General features: G+C 31.7%; 1 protein-coding gene across 1 annotated transcript in view; it reads right to left on the bottom strand.

The window, feature by feature from the left end:
• Positions 1–582: 582 nt before the first annotated feature.
• The window catches only part of LOC129220082 ((Lyso)-N-acylphosphatidylethanolamine lipase-like), a 32,010-nt gene continuing 12,666 nt past the window's right edge, over positions 583–19,926 (bottom strand). The window contains 5 exon segments of the mRNA XM_054854420.1: positions 583–967; positions 5,724–5,910; positions 9,861–9,952; positions 9,954–9,976; positions 16,432–16,692. Coding sequence (XP_054710395.1) covers positions 851–967; positions 5,724–5,910; positions 9,861–9,952; positions 9,954–9,976; positions 16,432–16,692 — 680 coding nt within the window. The 3' untranslated portion in view covers positions 583–850.

Raw genomic sequence — 19,926 nt, 5'->3', positions numbered from 1 at the left:
GAATTAGGAAACAGTTTAAGAGATCATAAAGTATAAAATTAACAAAACAACGTAAAGCATTTGTACATCCCTTAAAATAAGTTTCACACTTTAACAAAAACATAAAAACAATTTATTTACATTCAACTCTGAATGCAATCTTGACTAATAAAGCTCATTGCAACATGAAATTTTAAAAGAATTATCACAACCAATTCAGACATTGTCTCTTTAAAATGAAACAAAATGGCAAGAAGCAAAATAACATAAACTCAACAATGTCTCTTCATGTAAATGACATTTTCAATGCCCTGTGTTTAAGAACTTGAAAATGTGCTCACTAAACTTCAACATTGTAGTGTTCATTGATGCATAAAAGTAATGTAAATGTATACTAAACATCTCACTTTTAATATTAAGAAAACATGAACATGAATTGTAAACATAGGTGAAGCAAAATAGTCCAAAAAAAAAAAAAAAATCACATCTCCAATTTGAAGGAGCAAACATTAACCCACAGTCACAACATTGCTGTTTTGAATTTTTGCTGATAAGGTTTTTTTTTTTAATTCATGAAGCTGTTTGCAGTAATCTCTTGATATTTTGTGCTTTACATATATTGACACTCAATAAATCTATATTTTAGCAAAATATTTTTTCAACATTTTCTATATTATGTATTAAAAAATGATCTTAAAAAAAAAGTCTAAATATTTGGCTTTCTTCAAAACATTTCAGGAATGTCTTGCATCGAATGAAAAATGTTTATGTAAAAAAACACAATTATAAATGATTAACAAGAGATATAAAAATTAAATAAAATTCAATACATTATTACTAAAACTCTCTTGCATGATGGTAAATTAAAAAATCAAAAATTTCTAGGATTAATTAATCCATCTTCTAAATTTTCACAAACTTGGACGATTAAAGTGTTAAACTCCTCAGGCTTGTCTGCATAAACATGATGTCCTGCTCCTTCAATAACCTAAATAAAGAAAGTGTAAAGCAGACATAGTTAAAATCTCATATGGTAAATACAGAAAAAAAAAAGTGAAGTAATTTCAAATGATACTCTTCAGTTTAAAATGACAATTCATTCGTCATGCTAAAAATTATATTGAATGATCACTGTTATCTCACTCACAATAATTTTTATTCACAACTAGTGGTACCTGCACGGCTTTGCCTGTAGTAGAAAATTAAGAGGTCATTTGGTTAGCTTGTATCTTTACAAATAATGAATGATGAATTTCTTGCCAATTTCCTATGTTCATTTGCTCGCCCATGTTCTATGTTATGATGATTTTCTCGTCCAGGTTATAGTAATTTGCACTCGTCCACTTTATGATAATTTGCTCGGTAAAATGTTCTTAAAATTGGAATAGAAAAAGAACAGAATCCAATTTTCGAAACATTGCTTCGAGGTCAGGGAGGTAGAAGGGAGGAGAAAAATCTTTCCTATTTAGAAGTGGCAATGATTGTTCACTTTTTGAGAGGGCGCTGTCGGCGAACCACTCCCGTCAATCGCAGCAGATCAATGTAAATGATGCTAAGTTTCTCATTTTTTAGAGGCAGCTATTAAAGCAAAAAAAGATAAATACTACTGAAAATTGGTTGTAATAAAGGGCTAATATATTGGACGATGTACGGCTTTCGTCAACAGGAAGTTTGCACAGTATTTTGATGGAAAAATTAATTTTATTTTTCATCACCAACCTGCCGAATTCGTCTGCTATTAATATTGCGCTGTGCGATGTTCTTTTTTTTACGAGTTGGAACGTTTCTATTCCGGTAAATAATTGACGAAATGAGAATATGAATGTAGAATTAATTACATAAATACTTTTTTTAATTAGTTGTAAATTTCGTGACATGTTTCGAGAACTAATTAAAGCAAAATAACTTTTACTTTCACGACCTTTAACAGATAAAAATAAATGTTAATGTTTTATTTACTTAACTTTAAGCTGATATTGATTATAATAATTTTATTCATATTTACTCACTGCTTAAACAGAATTGTTATCATTATTTTTTTTATTATTGCATTTATTTCGACAACCAAATGGAAAAAAAATCGAGAAACCTTATTCATTAAAAAAATTATACCTTGGAACGGTTTTTTGAAATATTTGTGGGATTTTCTGTTGAAATTAATCAAGTTTTCAAAAATTAAAATTTACTCTTATTGTACATGGTATTTTTTAAATGAAAACGGTTTTCTGATTTTTTTTCGATTTGGTTGTAGAAAAAAATTCAATAATAATAAAAAGCAATGATAATGATTATGTCTAAGCAGTGAGTAAATACATGAATAAAATTTTTATAATCAATATCAGCTTGAAATTAAGTAAATAGAACATTAACATTTATTTTTATCTGTTAAAGGTCGTGAAAGCAAAAAATTATTTTGATTTAATTATAGTTCTTGAAACATGTCACGAAATTTACAACTAATTAAAAAAAATGTATTTAAGTAAATAATTGTACTACATTCTCATTTTGTCAATTATTTACAGGAATAGAAGAAATCCAACTCGTAATAAATAAAACATTGCACAGCACAATATTAATAGCAGACGAATTCGGCAAGTTGGTGATGAAGAATAAAATAAATTTTTCCATCAAAATACTGCGCTAACTTCCTGTGTACAAAAGCCGTGCATCTTCCACTATATTGTCCCCTTATTACAACCAACTTCCAGTAGTTTGTTTCTTTTTTTGCTTTCATAGCTGCCTCTAAAATATGAGAAACTTAGCATCATTTACATTGATCAGCTGTGATTGACGGGAGCGGTTCGCCAACCCCCTGCTTTTAGTTTTAGGTTTGAGCTCTTGTTTATTGTTTATAGTTTAGCAAGTGTTGCCTTTGCCCAATGTTATTCTATATTGCATGTACTGGAGCTTAAACATTCTCTTTTAGTTCATAGTTAAAATTTTTGGTCTTTTGACCATAATTAATGTATCCTCCATGGCTGATGAGCTCGGGATTCATACTTTATCTTTTCCTATTTAATGCTATTTGCAATTTTCCTTTTTATCATTATTATTTTTATATTTTTGTTTAATATTTGAAATTTTGTTTGCTTATTTTATATTTACTTGGCTTTTTAGTTTTGCTGCTTTGCGCATCTATGAGCTTTTGGTGTGGTCTTTTCAATATTTTCATTTTATTATTATTTATATATATATATATATTATATATATATATTATTTGTTTGGTAAATCCTTGGGTAACTGACTGACATTTTTAGAGCAAAACACTGTGCATTTTACAACATTGAACGCAAAATACATGTTGTGCAAACGATCTTTGCTTCTGCATTATTTATTTTTTAAGTTGAATTTAATGGTATGGTTCAATTCTTGAAATACACTTTGGGTGATTTAAAAGAAATGATCAAAAGCATGGTAACTGACTGACCCCATGCTACTGTTTAAAATGTCAGTCAATTACTGTGTTTTTACCGAATTTTTAAAAATTCAACCAAAAAATTCAATTTAACGGTTTGTTTGAATTCTTGAAATACATTTTGGGTGATTTAAAAGAAATGATCAAAAGCATGGTAACTGACTGACCCATGCTACTGTTTAAAATGTCAGTCAGTTACCGTGTTTTTACCCAATTTTTAAAAATTCAACCAAAATGTATTTCAAGAATTCAAACAAATCATTAAATTTGGCTTTAAAAAAAAAACAGGAATCCAGGAGAAAAGATCGTTAGCACAAGGTATATTTTGCAATGAGTGTTGCAAAATATTCAGCTTTGCTTTACAAATGTGGAATTGCCCATACTTGATATTGGAATTCACCATGTTACAGAAAAAAAAAAAAAGTTTTCTTAACTGGTTTTAATGCAACAACACAACAGCGATTTAGAATCCTGTTCCTAATGAGTTAAAATTATAAATTCATGGAAATTTGGATCAGAAATCTGCAGAGGAAAATTAGTCATTTAAAAACTACACTTTCTGACCCAAAGGAAGGGAAGAAAGATGTTAATTCAATGGCGAGGGTTCAAAGCAAGGCTATGATGTTACTAAAGGAACTTTCTAATTTAGATTATGATTCCAGACTTAGAACATTTAGTATGCAAAGTCTTAAGCAAAACAGAGTAAGAGGGATATGATCTCTAATTATTTAAGTTATTAAATGGAAGATATTCATGGGATAAATTTTTGCACAGATGACAAAACCAGGGCTCACTATTATGAGCTTTTTAAACTCCAAGGTAATTCTGAAATCAGGAAAAATTACAACTTCAAGAGCATGGTAAGTATTTGGAATAGATCACTGGAAGCAGCTATTACTTGCAATGGAGTGACTGACTTCAGTGGAGAATGATGCTAAAAATATACTGAAATATACCAGAATGAGTCTAGCTGAGCCCAGAGCTTGCTGCAGATTGTCGCTTCTGTATTTGAATTTTTGCAAGATAAATATTTAAATTGTTTTACAAACAGTACTGTAAGTTCTGTAGTTCTGTAAATATGTTAAAACATTTCAAAATGTTGAAATATTGCAAGTGCAGTTTTTAAACTTTTGCAGCATCATAACATATACAATGTACTGTATATTTTACAAAACAAAATCTTGTACTGTAAACTAAGTTAATTATACTGACAAGCTAAAACATTGTGTGAGAACGTTTATTGTTTTCATTTCTTGAAATTTAAGTAAGCTTAATGTGACTTTTTCAACAAATTTTTTGTTAAAACAGAAAAAAGGTAAAGGAAAACAAAATTTGAAATATATTAAATAGGATCTTTATCAATTTCCAAACAATTTAGTAATGTTTTGAACTTCAGCAATTTCATAGCACATTTTCCAATCTGTTTTACACTTGGATCCAATGAGGGTCAGCTAAAAGAGGTTCAATTGTATTTCTTTTTATAAGATAACTGAACTTCAAATACTGCCACGTGCACTCTACCATGCTCTGTAAATTATCTCAAAGCATTTTTCTGTTGATCACAGTTTCTGATCTTCTCATTTCTATTGAGCTAACAAACACATGCAGCAATATTTTAAAATATTTAAAACTTTAAGCCAATCAATCCAATCAAACGTAAGCAGGGACTCATTTAGAGAGCTGAATACAGTTACTGTACCTGCTTTTTGAAAAGGGACTCCCGAATTGGACAACTTGCAATCAAATAGTCTGAACATTTAAAATTTTCTAAATTTTTTCAACATTTTATGATTTTCCCATCAATTCTGCGATTGCACTGAATTTGTTTCAGAAGTTTTTTATTTAATACAATATAGTGATCTAACTAATATATTCTATGAGAACAGAAATTTTCTTTTAACATTTTAATCTGGTTCTACAAAATATAATAAGTAGAGCGCAAGCATTTTGTTTTCATTTTAAACATGTCAATATGCAATATTTTTTACAATACAAATTATCGCACCTAATTTTAACAATTGCTGATGTTGATCAGAAGGTCATTTTCAACTGGTCAGTTAACCAACAAACAACAATCTGGAATGCGCCAGGCTCTCTAGCAGCAACAACCAATGTATGTGGCCTCCGTAACCTTCGAGAAATGAATAGCAACTCTCTAAATTTTGGGTAAAATTGGTGATATTTTTTTGGTAGGGGTCCTAGTTACTATTTGTGCCATGACACCTACTTGCCTGAACTGGTCCCTGAGTGTAAATAGTGTTAAACACAATCACATGTATAGTCATCATTTTTTCATCAGTTTCAAATAATGAAAATTAAATCCACTCACTTGAACATCCACAAAGGAATTCAACCTTGAATACTTTATTTGCAAACCAGGCTGCCTGTTGTACCAGGAACGAGACCCATATACAAAAGTAATAGGAACTTTTGGATCCAAGCTGTTTAGCCTGTACATCATAGGATACTTAGCCCAACCAGCGGAGTCTGCCATGGCTTTAAATGCAACTTCACCACTATAAATAATATGTTAAAAAATTAGTAACTTTAAAAACTGAATATATAGATCATACTATTTAACTTTTGAAGGTGGGCATTAGTAAAACTTTTATGCGCACTTCACTTCTCAACTGATTGGAAGTTCACAAATTTAATTAAGAGCAAACAAAAATAAGAATGATCAGGACTCCCAACACATTTTAGCTTCAGAAAAGGGTAAAAGAGGACCATTTTCAATTAAAAAGGGGACTAAAGAGGACCAGTTAGGATCAAAAAGAGGACCTTGGAGGACCACTCATAGTTAAACCCATGAAGCATCAAAAGGCAAATTAGTTGCCAGCTGCTAAATTTGTGAAGATAATTCGTTAATTAACTATAATAACGAGAGATACAATTATTTTATCACCAGTGAAATTGATTTTTTTTATCCATTGATGAAAGTGCATAACATGGGGGGGGGGGGGGGGCACTTAGTTCAGCACTTAAGGCAGCCTCTTTAGAAATAAATAGGCATAATGATACATTTTGACGTCTCACTGAAGGATAAGTGAAGTTGCACTTCATCTTTATTTAGTTTAAAATTATTTTTATGTTTTTCTGTCTTTTAATGCTTCTTAATATAGCGTTATCATACACCAAACAAAAAAAAATTATTCTCTTGTTGTTTTGCCCAGTCTCTAATTTTGTTCGCATCTTCATCAGTTTCATCTAACTATTTGCTGAGAAATTTGCACTTCCTCATGACTCACACTGAAACCTAAAAAATATTGTTTTGATTTTCAACAAAGCTACAACTGAGTTTATAATAAAATTATTTTATAATTGAATTTTAAATTTAATCTCTTTATCACACGGCTCATACTCTTTAGGGAGAAAAAAAAAAATTCAAGCACTTTTCAAGTGTAAAAAATGTTTTTCAAGGTACTACCCTAAATTCGCACTATAAATATTACATGGAGATTTCATTTAATGCTAACATATAAATAAAAGAAAGTAATATAAAAAGTATACGAAAAAGAACTGCTGTTTCTACAACAGATACTTCGATAAAAGATTTACTGTTTTGAAAGTTTTCCTAAAAATGTCTGAAATGCTTAATCACAAAGAGAAGCAGATCAACTTAGATTTAAAAAAACTCCATGATTGCAAGACCATGAGCGCTTTGAACTTTTATGTGGGTGGGGGGGGGGACTGATTCCCCTCTTTAGCAGGCATCATGACAATGAAAAAAATGTACAAAAATTCATCTTTATAAAATTTTATATTTCAACTTTGTTTTAAATACAAAAACTAAGTTAAAATGTTATGCACTCAATTGTTTACATTTAATATCCCCCCCCCATAAGAAACAGTAATAACCGATAATAAGCTAATAATAATTAAACTTAAGTTTGCAAGTTAAGGTTGCAAAACTAGAAATTTGAATTTAAAAAAAATATATTAATTTTTTAGTTATTTAAATAAAAATTAAAGCGAGTTAATCTAATGCAGCATGTCAAAACAACTTCTAATTGCCAAAAATATAAAAATATTTATTAGATGCAAAACAATTGAAAGCTCAGATAAGTAAATTTTCACGAACCAAGTTCAATTTTGGCATACTTTCCATAAAATAAATTTATTTATTTTCTACTAAATTAAACACAAAACATGCAAATCTTAGGTAGCATTTGGGAAAATAACATTCGATTGGGCAAAACATCAAAATATTTACAAGATGCAAAAGAATTGAAATTTCAAACGCGAGAAGCAATTTTCTGCAAAGTCCGAGTAAGTTTAATTTTGCCATGATTTCCAAAATAATTACTTCGTTAATTATTGAAATTAAGTGAAAAATAAGTGAATCTAAAGTAGTATATGTCAAAATAACTTCCTATTGTCATAAACATCAAAATCTTTACAAGATGCAAAATTTCAAACGCGAGAATCAGTTTTCCACGAAGTGCGAGTAAGTTCAATGTTGTGATGGTTTCAAAACTAATTCCTTCATTAATTATCAAAAGTAAACAAAAAATAAGCTAATCTAAAGTAGTATATGTCAAAATAACTTCAAATTGTCATAAACATCAAAATATTTACAAGATGCAAAATTTCAAACGCGAGAATCAGTTTTCCGCGAAGTGCGAGTAAGTTCAATGTTGTGATGGTTTCAAAACTAATTCCTTCATTAATTATCAAAAGTAAACGAAAAATAAGCTAATCTAAAGTAGTATATGTCAAAATAACTTCCTACTGTTAAAAAAATCAAAATATTTACAAGATGCAAAAGGATTGAAATTTCAAACGCCAGAAGCAGTTTTCCGCATAAGTTCAATGTTGTCACGGTTTCCAAACTAATTCCTTCGTTAATTATTGAAATTAAACGAAAAATAAGCTAATCTAAGGTAGCACATGTCAAAATAACTTCGGATTGTAAAAAACATCAAAATATTTACAAGATGCAAAAGGATTGAAACCTCAAACACGAAAGCAATTTTTCGCGATACAGCATATCGAACCTATGTTCAGAAAATTGCACTGATGAAATATTTTTAAAAGAATTATAAGCAATCTAAACTATGCTTTAGATTGCTTATAATGATTTTTGAAAGAATCAAGCAATAAAGAAACTTTTCATACTTTTTCAAGGCTTTCAAGCACTTGGAAAAAAAACTTTATATTTTTTAGGAACTTTTCAAGGGCGTAAAATTTACGAACATATGCGCCTGTAAAAAAAATGGCACATGCCCCACGAGATTACTTCCGAATTTATTTGCAAAAGAGGTGGTTCATAGCAGAGTTACTATTACAGTAAACGCACGACACAACAGTTTCAAGAGCTCGGGATACGGGATCCAATGAAAACTTTGAGATGAATATTCGAGTTATCGAGATCCGAGATCGGAAAGTTTATTCGTTATTGCAAACGTGAGGCTGCAATTCCGAGAAATATCGGTAGCACCCTGCTCCGCGATTCGACGTCATAACTCTTCCCCCAAACCTCTTTTTTATGGATTTCCATGCTGCAGCGGTTGAAGGAGTAATGACGTCAATCTGAAGCGAAACCGAAATAATACGGGAAAGTCAGGTTAAGGCGCCGCGGCCGCTTGTTTGGTTGTACAATATCTTTGAACACAATGGAAACTTTTAAAATCTGATTTTTAAGTAAAAACAATATAAAAGCGGACTAATCGGACCAAAATGTTAAAAAGCGGTCTAAAGCGAACTTAACCTTAAAAAACGGACTTTGGCGGGAAAAACGGACCATTTGGGAGCCCTGATGATGTATAAATACAAATGAAAAGTAGTTAATAATGTTTAATATTTACTTATTCAACAAACTCCCCTTAATCTAAAAAAGGCTAAAAATAATAAAAAAATTTAAAATCAGATTCCTTTTTAAAAATCTGACACCTTTTAGAAGAAATGAATAAACTGATGAAAATCAATTAAAATTTTATAAGTAGTACTAGCCGCCAGGGTAGCTAGTACTGTACATCCTGCCTCTATCTCTGCTCCTGTATAGCTGCCTGTACCTTGCTGCCTACGGCGGCTCGTGCAACCCGTCTGCGGTGGATTGTACATATATTCTTTGGTTTGATTATAATCATTACTATTATTATTTGCTTGTAAATATGTTCCGATAGTCAAATAAAAAAAGTAGAACTTTGGTGAGTGCACTTGAATGTGCTGTATTCCTCAAACAAGCACCCTTAAAAAATCAGAAATTAAAAACATTTACTAAATTCTGAAATGATTTTAGATACTCATTCAACTGCTGATCATGTTTATTAAATGCACTTGACATATCATCATCATTTGAGGAGGCAAAAAGTCCTTATATGCATTAAATCGGGACACCCCTCAATATTTTAAGACTTGGACTGGAAGAATTTTAGCTTCCTATTTCATTAAATCGGAAATAATCCAAATTATCTAATATTATACAAAAATAATGTATTCAAAACAAAATCTACAAAAATTTTACCTAGGATTTTGAGCATTACAATGATAAACATAATCCATAATGCACCGAGGATTCCGCAGAAATGTTCCATATTTCCTTCTTAAATCACTTCGAAATTGTTTTCACTAGATACGGACCTAAAATTAAAGTGTACAAAATATTAAGTAATAACATAAATGTAGCATAACATGTAATAAAATAACATGTAATAAAAAATTAAGAAATAACATAAATGTAGCATATCTTCTTTTCAATCACAAGGAGTCACTGTCTTACATCAAGTGAAAGAACGGCCAAATAAACAATTGTGACATCTGTATCACAAAAAAAAGTTCATTGCTAACAGCCTGAACTAAAAACTTATGAAACCTAATCCTTTTTAATTATTGCCTTCCACCCCTCTAGTCCAGTACCTTTACTGCGCTTTTAGACTTTGGCCTGTAAAAAAATAAGGCATCTTTTAGCGCCACATATTTCCCCTATTTGTTGCTAACAAAGCAGGGGTGCTCCCCCTCCCCAATATTTATGAACGCCTTTGTGCTTTTTTATGTTTATAACCCTCTTTTTTTCATTTATTTTTTAAATATTTTTTATTTTCCTATTTATTTATTTTTAATTATTATTGTTTTAAAAAAAAAGGGTCTGGGCTCTGCCAATGAAATACGCATACACACAGAATAAATAAGGAAAAATAAAACAAATAATTTAAATAAAAATAAATCAATAAATGAATTTAAATCAATAAAAGAATTCAAATAAATAAAACATTAAAAAATCTTCCCAAAAATTTTGATCGCGCAACTTGCGCCATAATCCCTTTTGTGGGCACCCATCATAAAGTAAAATTTTTCGCAATGATCACAAAATTCTCTGATGTGCATATTTTTTTAAAAAATTGGATTACATTTTTTTTAAAAGAAAGAATCACATTGAATCAGCCATTAAAGATCACTACCAAAATACTAGCGATATTCCTGTACAGGGCCGGATTTGGAAGTGTGGAGGCCCCTAATCAGGGTTCGAAAAGATCATTATATTTTCGAACATATTCGATACTTTGATATATATCCGAATATTTTGATATATATGTATATATCCGATATTTTCGATCAGCACTTTAATAGTAAATATATCCCCTGACCCGTGAAAGGATTTTTTGTAAAAATTTTATTGTGGGGGCCCTTTGTTGTGGAGACCCTATGGCAGTAGCCCCACCTGCCCTCCCCTAAATCCGGCAATGCTCCTGTAAAAAAGAAACTTTCTAAATTTAAAATTGTCTAATGAACTAAATTTACAGAACAAAACTATTTAGAAGAAAATGATTTCATTAATCAATTAAAAAAAAAATAATATAGAACATGAAAAGATTATTGCAGCTCATTAAGAATTTCTGACGCACTTACAAACAAAACAATGTGCCGCATGCTCAAAACAGTGATAACAACTTCAGAATTGCTGACGTAAAAAGCAGCCAGCGTACAGAGGCCGCTCAAAATATGAAGACAAAAAATACTTTCTGTGAATGTCTGCCGACTGCTATGGAGCGCCAATGCCAGAGAGTAAATAAAAAGAACTGCAGGGGGAAGGAGAAAGTTGGAACTACAAAATGACGAATGGTAGCAGGATAAACAAGGCTGAAATAAATTATTTTTGATGTCACATAGAGCGTCTAAAAATAAAAGAAATTCCCCTGACATTTCCAGAAATTTAGGTTAATTTTCCTTTTTCCTGACATTTCCCAGACCATTTTCGGCAATTTTCATTTTCTAAGACAATTCCAGGTTTCCGGTGCGTGGCAACCCTGCTTACTGCAGAAATACAATGAAAGCCACCTCAGACCATGTCATGCAAATAGCCTTGTTCCCATGGAGCTCTTCTACTCCAGAAAAAACTTGCTATAAACTGCATTCCCATTATTTCCCACATAAATGAAGATCTTTCTTCCTCCTGCTTCCTTCTCGAGTAAATGCAGAATTTTTACCCAGAATGCAATATGTAAAACATGTCAGCTTACTTGCTGGGTGTAGCCGCTAAGGGTGCTGGGGAAAAAAGCTTTCTCGGGTACAACATACAACCTCTTTCGCAAGTGAATGGTGAATTTTTTTCAACCGTTTTTTTTCCCAGAGCTGGAGCAGGGAAATGTGAGGTACAAAAGTCTCACGTGAATGTGGCCAATGAGAATGAAATTCAGAAATTTCATTTTGAAAAATATTATTTTGCCATAGAGTTAATTACCTTGAGTGAGAAGGTTAATAAAAAAAAAATTAAGCATTATTTTCAAATTATTGAGATTAAAAGGACTCTAATTTGATCAGTAAAATTGAAATCTAAACAGATAAAAACAGTACAGCAAAAAAAAAAGAAACTGCGCAAAAAATATAAACTCTAATGAATTTAATAAAAACAATTATTTCCAAATGTTTTTAATTTTTATCACAAGTCACTTTTCACCAATAATATAACATAGCGAACACATTTATAACAAATGAATTTACTTGGTGAAAAATAAGCAAAATGAGATAAATTTGCATTTTTGTCTCCTAAGTTTCTCTCAAAATCCGACTTTTAAATGACACACAAAACTTGACCCAAAACGTACCAAATGCATACCCACCAATTTGAGAAAATTTCTATGTGTATAATACTCATAATGCTTTAATGATAAACCTGTAAATCTGTTTTTTAAATTCTACTAACTGATGTAACACAGTTGTATCTGGTATCCTCCATTTTCAAGAAAAAAGATTTTATCGCGTCATTTATGTATTTATTTTTGCTGCTATTTTTTTATAATTACAGTCGAACTCGCTTAGAAAAAGAGCAAAGGGACCGTGAAATTTGCTCATTATAACCGAGTACTAGCAAAAAGCAGGTATATTGAAATGTTTTTTTAAAAATACCAAACATTACTTTATATGGTCCGCTTTACTTTCAAATAATTTTTAGTATGTTGTTTGAAACGCTTACAGTCATTCTTCTTTTCATCAAAAGCAGTCAATAATCAGGGGTAGAAGTGACCAACTTGTCACAAATAGGACATTTTCCGCAAAAAATATAGGACAAATATAGGACACATTATATGAATAATTTTGCTATGAAAATAGAAACAATATATATCATATTATTTAGTTATTCTTATCAATGATTTTGTTTAAAAAAAAAAAAAAACCTCAAAGTTATAACTCACATCTGTAATGACTTTCCTGTAGTTGAAAGAATATTTTTTGAAAAAACTGTACTTTAACTTAACCTAAATAACTAAACAAAATTAAAAAAGATAATTTTATTATTTCTTCCTCACTGATGACCCAAGTACTAATTCCACTGTTCATTGATTTTATATCTGAACTGAACCCTTTACCACTTGTATTAAGAACAAACAGAGCTTGAGAAGGATCCTTCTGATGGTTTTCAGAGTTTTCTTTATGCTAGAATGTTTTAGCATGCAGCCTCAATTGTGAAAATCCACTATTGCTTATGGGCACTGAACAGTTGCAAAAATGGCAAAAAGCAGTAAAATCATCTTTTCCTTTAATGCACCATGCACCAAAATTTGTACAATTAATGTCCTCCTGGTTCAACCACTCCACACGAAATTTTGTTACGCGATGCAATTTTGCCATTATAATTCTACTCATTACAACAAACTACGTTTTAACATCATAAGGAACTAACATTGCACGATCCCAAAATTTCACAAAAAGAAAAGATTGCAAAAAAAAAATTAGAACATTCCGACCAGAAAATGCACTGAACACAAAATATACCAACGAAAATCAGGATCGAAAACAAAACAAATGGCTGTTGCCCCCCCCCTCCCCAAATCTAAAACGAACTTCAAATTTAGTTCTTGAAACGCCACCCACTATAGAGTGACGTCACATTGCTGTAGCCAATGAAAGAAGATGCTTGTCGCAGGATTTAGACAGCTGAGTTTTTTAATTTGAAATTCGTTTGGGCACGTACTTTCAGCGAAAAATCCGATGTCAGAAAGTTTATTTACTGTTCCTTTTAAAAGATATATAGGGTAAAAAACGGGAATATAGGAAATATCGGACATTTTTGAAAAATATAGGAAATATGGGACAATTTTGACGCTTTTTTTGAAAATATAGGAAATATAGGATATACAGGACTACTTCGACCCTTGAATAATGTTCTTTGTTTTTTTAAAGTGTTGAAACAATAGAAGAAGATAAATCATGCTTTTTGTAGACTTCAGATACTTTTGTGCCATCCTCTAACTTGCGTAAAACATCTACTTTTTCTTCAATGGAGAAATTTCACATTTAGATATTGCAAGATAAAATTTGATGCTGGCACTCTATGAATATAACTCAAATAACGAGTTCCGCACAAGTGCCCTACACCATCTCTCTTTTGTCTAAAGTCCGCCTCCAGAGGTGTTTACACGTGTGCATTCCACAAAATTTAAAAATAAGATCATCGTCACTTTATCATAGAATGTACGACTCATCATTAACTTTCGGTTCACTTTGGAATGTTGCAAAAAAATTTTCAAGTAAGGACTAGCTTAGCTGTAGAAGTGGAAGTCGAACAAAATTTTAAGAATTACAAAAATATTGCTTGCTGTAGCCGTTTGGTTGTTAAAAGCGAGTTATCCTCCCATAGACTTATCATTGTGCCAACCAAATATTTCAGATTTCCTCACTAAACCCGGGTTCTTATTAAATCAGGGCTCATGATAACCAAGTTTGACTGTACCAAAAAAATGTTGTTCTTCATCATTCAAGCAAACATTTTTTGAGAAAAATACTTTTACAGTTACATTTTAATAAAGCTAACATTTTTTATCATTATAAGAACTGACACTGCCAAAAGATTAAGGCTGAAAATAATCCCTGCATTTTAGAAATAAACATTCTTTCTAAGCGTGGCCTAATTTTTTCCAGAGAACAATAGCTTTTAACAGGGAGAACATTTTCAATTTGTCGAATAATAAAATACCATCATGCACATATAGCATATAACAACATCTAATTAGAAGATATACTAGCTGTAATAATTTGCTGCTTGGGTCTTAGAATGAAAAAAAGAACTACCATTCGAAATTTTTTTGAACTGATCTGCAAACCTTTTCCGGGCTTAATGCAACAAACTGAAAATTTCAGCAAAATCGGCCAGGTAGTTCTCCAGTTTTGCAGGTTCAAACACACAGACGCTTTCTTGCAGATTTCATTTTATACTATGTTACAGATAATAGGCATTAATTTCATTTTTTTAACCTGCAATTCCGGATTAGTCTTCCAATTTAGAAAAAAAAATTAATTGTCCTAAGGACTTTTTATTATTATTATTTATTTAGAGAATCGAATTGATAAACAGCCTTTTAAAATATTCTAAACAGACCGCTTTGCAAACTCTCAGAAGTTTGCAAAAGTACCACTACTGATATTAAATTACAGTAGAAACTCATTGATTCACACTAAAATCGAATCCAGGTCATCTGAATTTAGGAAAGCACGGATTAAACAAAATTACCTATAAATTGAGCCAAGGTACATAAACAAACTACTGTTCACAGTAAAAATTGTAGTTTTAAAGCAAGAGAATGATTTATAAAACTGCAAAAAAGAAAATTAAGTGTACTTATTATGTACAGTACATACCTACCCATGTATGAAGTAGGTCAGCAAAAGTACATAATTGCACTAACTCCCCTTTAATTTATTCAGTCTCCAAATGATAAAGCCGCAAGGGACCTTTGAATAGGTTTGTTACATAGAAACTTCGCAAAAGAGAAAATAGTAAATTTCGATGCTTAATTTTTAACAAAGGTAACTTCCGATCACGCACGGAATAAATCCATTTTAAAACGGCCTGATCAACATCGTCATGCACGCACAATCGTACTTGTTTTCCATTAGAATTTCACATTTCACCAGCTTTACTTAAAATGGAATTCCTATTTCCTTCACCTTTCTTGTTAATGCCGTTTCCAACATCATTGAGGAGTGAATTTTTTTTTCTTTATAGTCAAACACTTTCTCTTCGACATTTTGAGAACAATGCACTAGGTTTCAGAGCAAAGTGAAAATGAGCAAAACGTGCACGTGGTCACTTCAAGAGACTCCAGCGCAGCGTCAACACATTTCCAGGAAACTCACCCCGTCTAGGAATTCTACACTCCTCCTTTCAAATCCCTCCCCTTCCATCACCACAAAGGACAAAGAGAAAGGAATGTTGAAAGACAAGATAACTAAATTGTAGAATAAGTAAGCCTCAACAAAAGCACCAGAAGAAAAACGTCTATTTTCCAAAACATCGACACTTTCTCCCCATAAAAAGTTTGCAATAGAGAAATTCAGTCGTTTGATATTCGTCAAAGAGAGACAGATGTGCATGCTTTTTTATTGAAACTTTTTGTTTTACTGAACATGCTTCGATATATAGTGAAATTCGCTAAATAGAGTGTTCGCTATACGGAGACCCGACTGTATGTGCATCTAAATGACAATCTGGATTAGGTAAAATCTGAAGGTCTAGATTATTGAAGGTTTACTGAAAGTTAAAATATGGAACTTCTGCTGTGATTATTAAAAGTTCTAACACAAGCAAGAAAAATACTAACCGAATGGTCCAGCTAATCTCACACAAGCTAAATAATTAAATCCTTGTAAAAAGCTGTTCAGGAATTTGACCCAAGAATCCATTTCATAACGATGCATCAGTGAAATGGGTTTTTCAGGCAAACCCCAGGGGTCTACTAAAATAAGAAGTGCAACTCTGGCTGGATAATGCAAGGCATACGAGGCTGCAATATAGCCTCCCATGCTGTGTCCAAGGAGTATGAACTTGTCTAATCCAACCGCCGTTCTCCATTTTTCAAGAGCTATGAAAACAAACAGAAAACATAAATGAAAAAAATATATAATAAAATGACATTTGTAGTTGAACAATTTCAAGCAGTACAATGTCAGTATTGTGAGTTTCTAAAGCATTTTCAACGATATTGCAGATACACAGGTCACTTGCCACTTGCTTGCAATAGCAAAATAAAAGTAAAAAATGATTCTTTCAGAATTAATAAAATTTATTATAAAAGTTTAACTGAGCTCAAACAAACACAAAAAATACTTTTATTAAATTAATAACAACACAGTAGAGTTTTATTATTATTATTATTTATTTATTTATATTATTTAATTTATTTATTTATTTTTGATACCCAAAAATCATGGTTGCCAATTTTTAGCTTGAGCATTAACAATATCATGGGTTTAAGGCTCTTCTAAACTTCTCCGTAAAATCTTACTCGGCCAAATTGCAGAATGGGTGGCAACAAAAGGGGTGTACCTGGGAGGGTCTCACTTGATTTTTTTGGCACTTCTAATTGGTCTGATTTCATGATGGACAGCGTCAATCACCGAGTACTTCAATGGAAGTCATAAATTTTTCCAAAAGAGAGTGACCGGGCTCTGACACAGACCGCCCATGAAAAAAAGAGTGTCGAATGAACCCACAGGGCATGCACAAGGAACAAATTAACAAGCATAGAATCTATTCTTCCGCTCCCTCACTTTCTGCCCTAGAGGACAAATCGTTTCTTGAAGAACTTCCTCGCAGTTGAAAATAAATTCTTGTTTCCTTTTAAAGTTAGTTAAAATGCAATATATATATATATATATATATATATATATATATTTTTTTCAATTCTATATTATCTCATGTATACGCTATACACGGTTGTCCTTTGCTATCCTTTTCAACCTATATCAAAAGAATATTCTGTCACTTATTCACACTGTATTCAACAACCAAAAACCACAGACAGGAACAACGTTCCCAAATTCTGAAATATTCAACCAACTTTTCTAAAATTGAGTTTGCAGCCACTCACTTCTTTCCCATGACACTGAATTTTTTTAGGAACATTTGATACTCTGCTCATTTTATCATATCATATATTTTTATGCTTTACCTTCAGAGAGAGAGTGCTTAGCTCCCCCAAAGCATGTTTGAGGCATTTGGAAAACGCAATATCCGCCCAACGCCATGTCAGAGTTTTTGCTCTGATAAAAAACTATAATAAGCGAAAAAACAATCTTTTTCTCAAAAGGCAAGATTAAAACTCCTTAGATAGCAGTGACCAAAAAAAAAACAAAAAAAAAAAAAAAAACAAATAATGACACATTCCAATTTAGTTTTAGAACTGTTGTTCCATAACAAATCTGTTGTACAACGCCTTGAGATAATTTCAATATTTTTGCACTAATAGCGTACAAAGAAGTCATGTAGCGCACAGAATTATTTCTTTTTTGAATCACATTTGATTTCGCATAAATTGCTCATACGGAGGGGCAAGGGGGGCAACTGCCCCTACTTTTAAAATTAAAGGGGCTATGCATCTCCACTTTTTTAAGTTCAAATTAAACGATGGATCGAAAAATGATAATATTGTTCAATGCAAGTGTTTAAAAAAACTGAGAGTTGACTTAGTAAGTGTGGGTTTCATATTTTTCTCTAGTTATTATTTCATAAAAAGTGAAATGGAGCTTTAAATTGGAAGAAAGAACTCGACAACTTGACTGTGGCCATGCATTGCGATTTTTAAAATAGCGTCCTGAATTTTTTGTAGGCCATTTAATCAAAAAAAAAAAAAATGTTTAACTTCAGTTCATAGTAAGAACTCACCTTAGGGGCACCACACATCTAACCTGCCGCCCCCCACCCCAACTGAACTTTGGCATCCAGCTGTTTTGATGCACTAGCTGCCTATGTCATTTTGTACATTTGCTCATGTGAATGCTCTTAAAGCAGCAGCCCCCCCCCCCCAACACTGTTAACATTATTTTATCCCTTTTTTCTGAAAATTTCAGTTAAAACTATAGTGCCTAGAAAGAATAGTGTGCCGATCGGCGCTTTTTCCCCTTTGATTCTTGAAGACAAAATGTATGAAAACCGCTAGAGGGCAGTGGGGTCGAGGTGTACGTTCAATTTCGCGGTGTTTACATTAGCAGACGCGGGATTTTGTTACAATTTAGTTCCGCGTTTCTCTTTTTTATCTTTATTTCGTGAATATTTCATGAAACAGCGTTTAAGGCTTTTAATGGAGGCATCAAAGTTTAATATTAGAAGAAATAAAGCTTCATCTTGTTTCGTACCAGGGTGCAAAAGTGGATACAAAACATGCAAAGAAAAAGTTTCGCTTTTTAAAGCTCCAGCAGATGAAGAAAAACTAAAGAAGGGGAACTCGTTAAATCCCAAGTTAGATAAAGTTTTTGATAAATATTGCTCAATTCGTGCTCTGCATTTCGAAAAACATTTTACTGAAACGCATTATAAGCATATTATAAATGGTGAGGAAGTTTTGATTCCTCGAGGAAAACCTTTTTTGAAAGATGAGGCGATTCCGACAATTTTCCCAAATCTGCCAACATACTTTACTAAAAAAATACCAAAGCAAAGGTCCATCAGGAATTATGCAGTTAAGAAAAATGTTCCCTGTTTGAAAAAAATAAAACTTGATCTTTCCGCAGATGAAACTGAAATAACCACATATAAATCTAATATAAATGAAATTGTGTTATTAATTTGCCTAACGAATATTGGGTTTGTATGAAATTTTAAAAATCTCCAAATATTGTAGTTTTTGTATATAATGAAAATTATGTGGAAAATAATATTGACGATAAAAAGATCATTATTGAAGTAGAAGAAAATTTACAAATCAATGCTGCTATTTTAGTCAAAGGTGTACAAGTAGATTATCCTATTCTTAAATCAGTATCGGATGTCAGAAAACTTTTTATTGACGTTGACGCTAGAATCGTGTGCAATGGGATGGGTACATCAGAGGAATTCAAATTTGTGTTGCCTGTAATGAAACGAACTGAATATTTTGCTGATGGTTTATCTTTAAGACATTGTAAATGTCAAGGTTTTGTATTGAGTGAAAATTTAAGTTGTAATTTTTGTAAAAAGAAACGTAAATAGTTGTTGACACAGAGAGCTCTGAAAAACAAAAGAAATATAGCAAATTTACAAAGAAGTATGGTTGCGAAAAAAATTAAAAATATGCATCAAGTAACTTACCGTCTGAAGAAAAAATCAATGGATTTATCAA

The sequence above is a fragment of the Uloborus diversus genome, chromosome 4 (genome assembly GCF_026930045.1).
Source record: "Uloborus diversus isolate 005 chromosome 4, Udiv.v.3.1, whole genome shotgun sequence".
Lineage (NCBI taxonomy): Eukaryota > Metazoa > Arthropoda > Arachnida > Araneae > Uloboridae > Uloborus > Uloborus diversus.
Note: the sequence above shows the minus strand (reverse complement) of the source record. Positions and strands in the feature narration are given on the sequence as shown.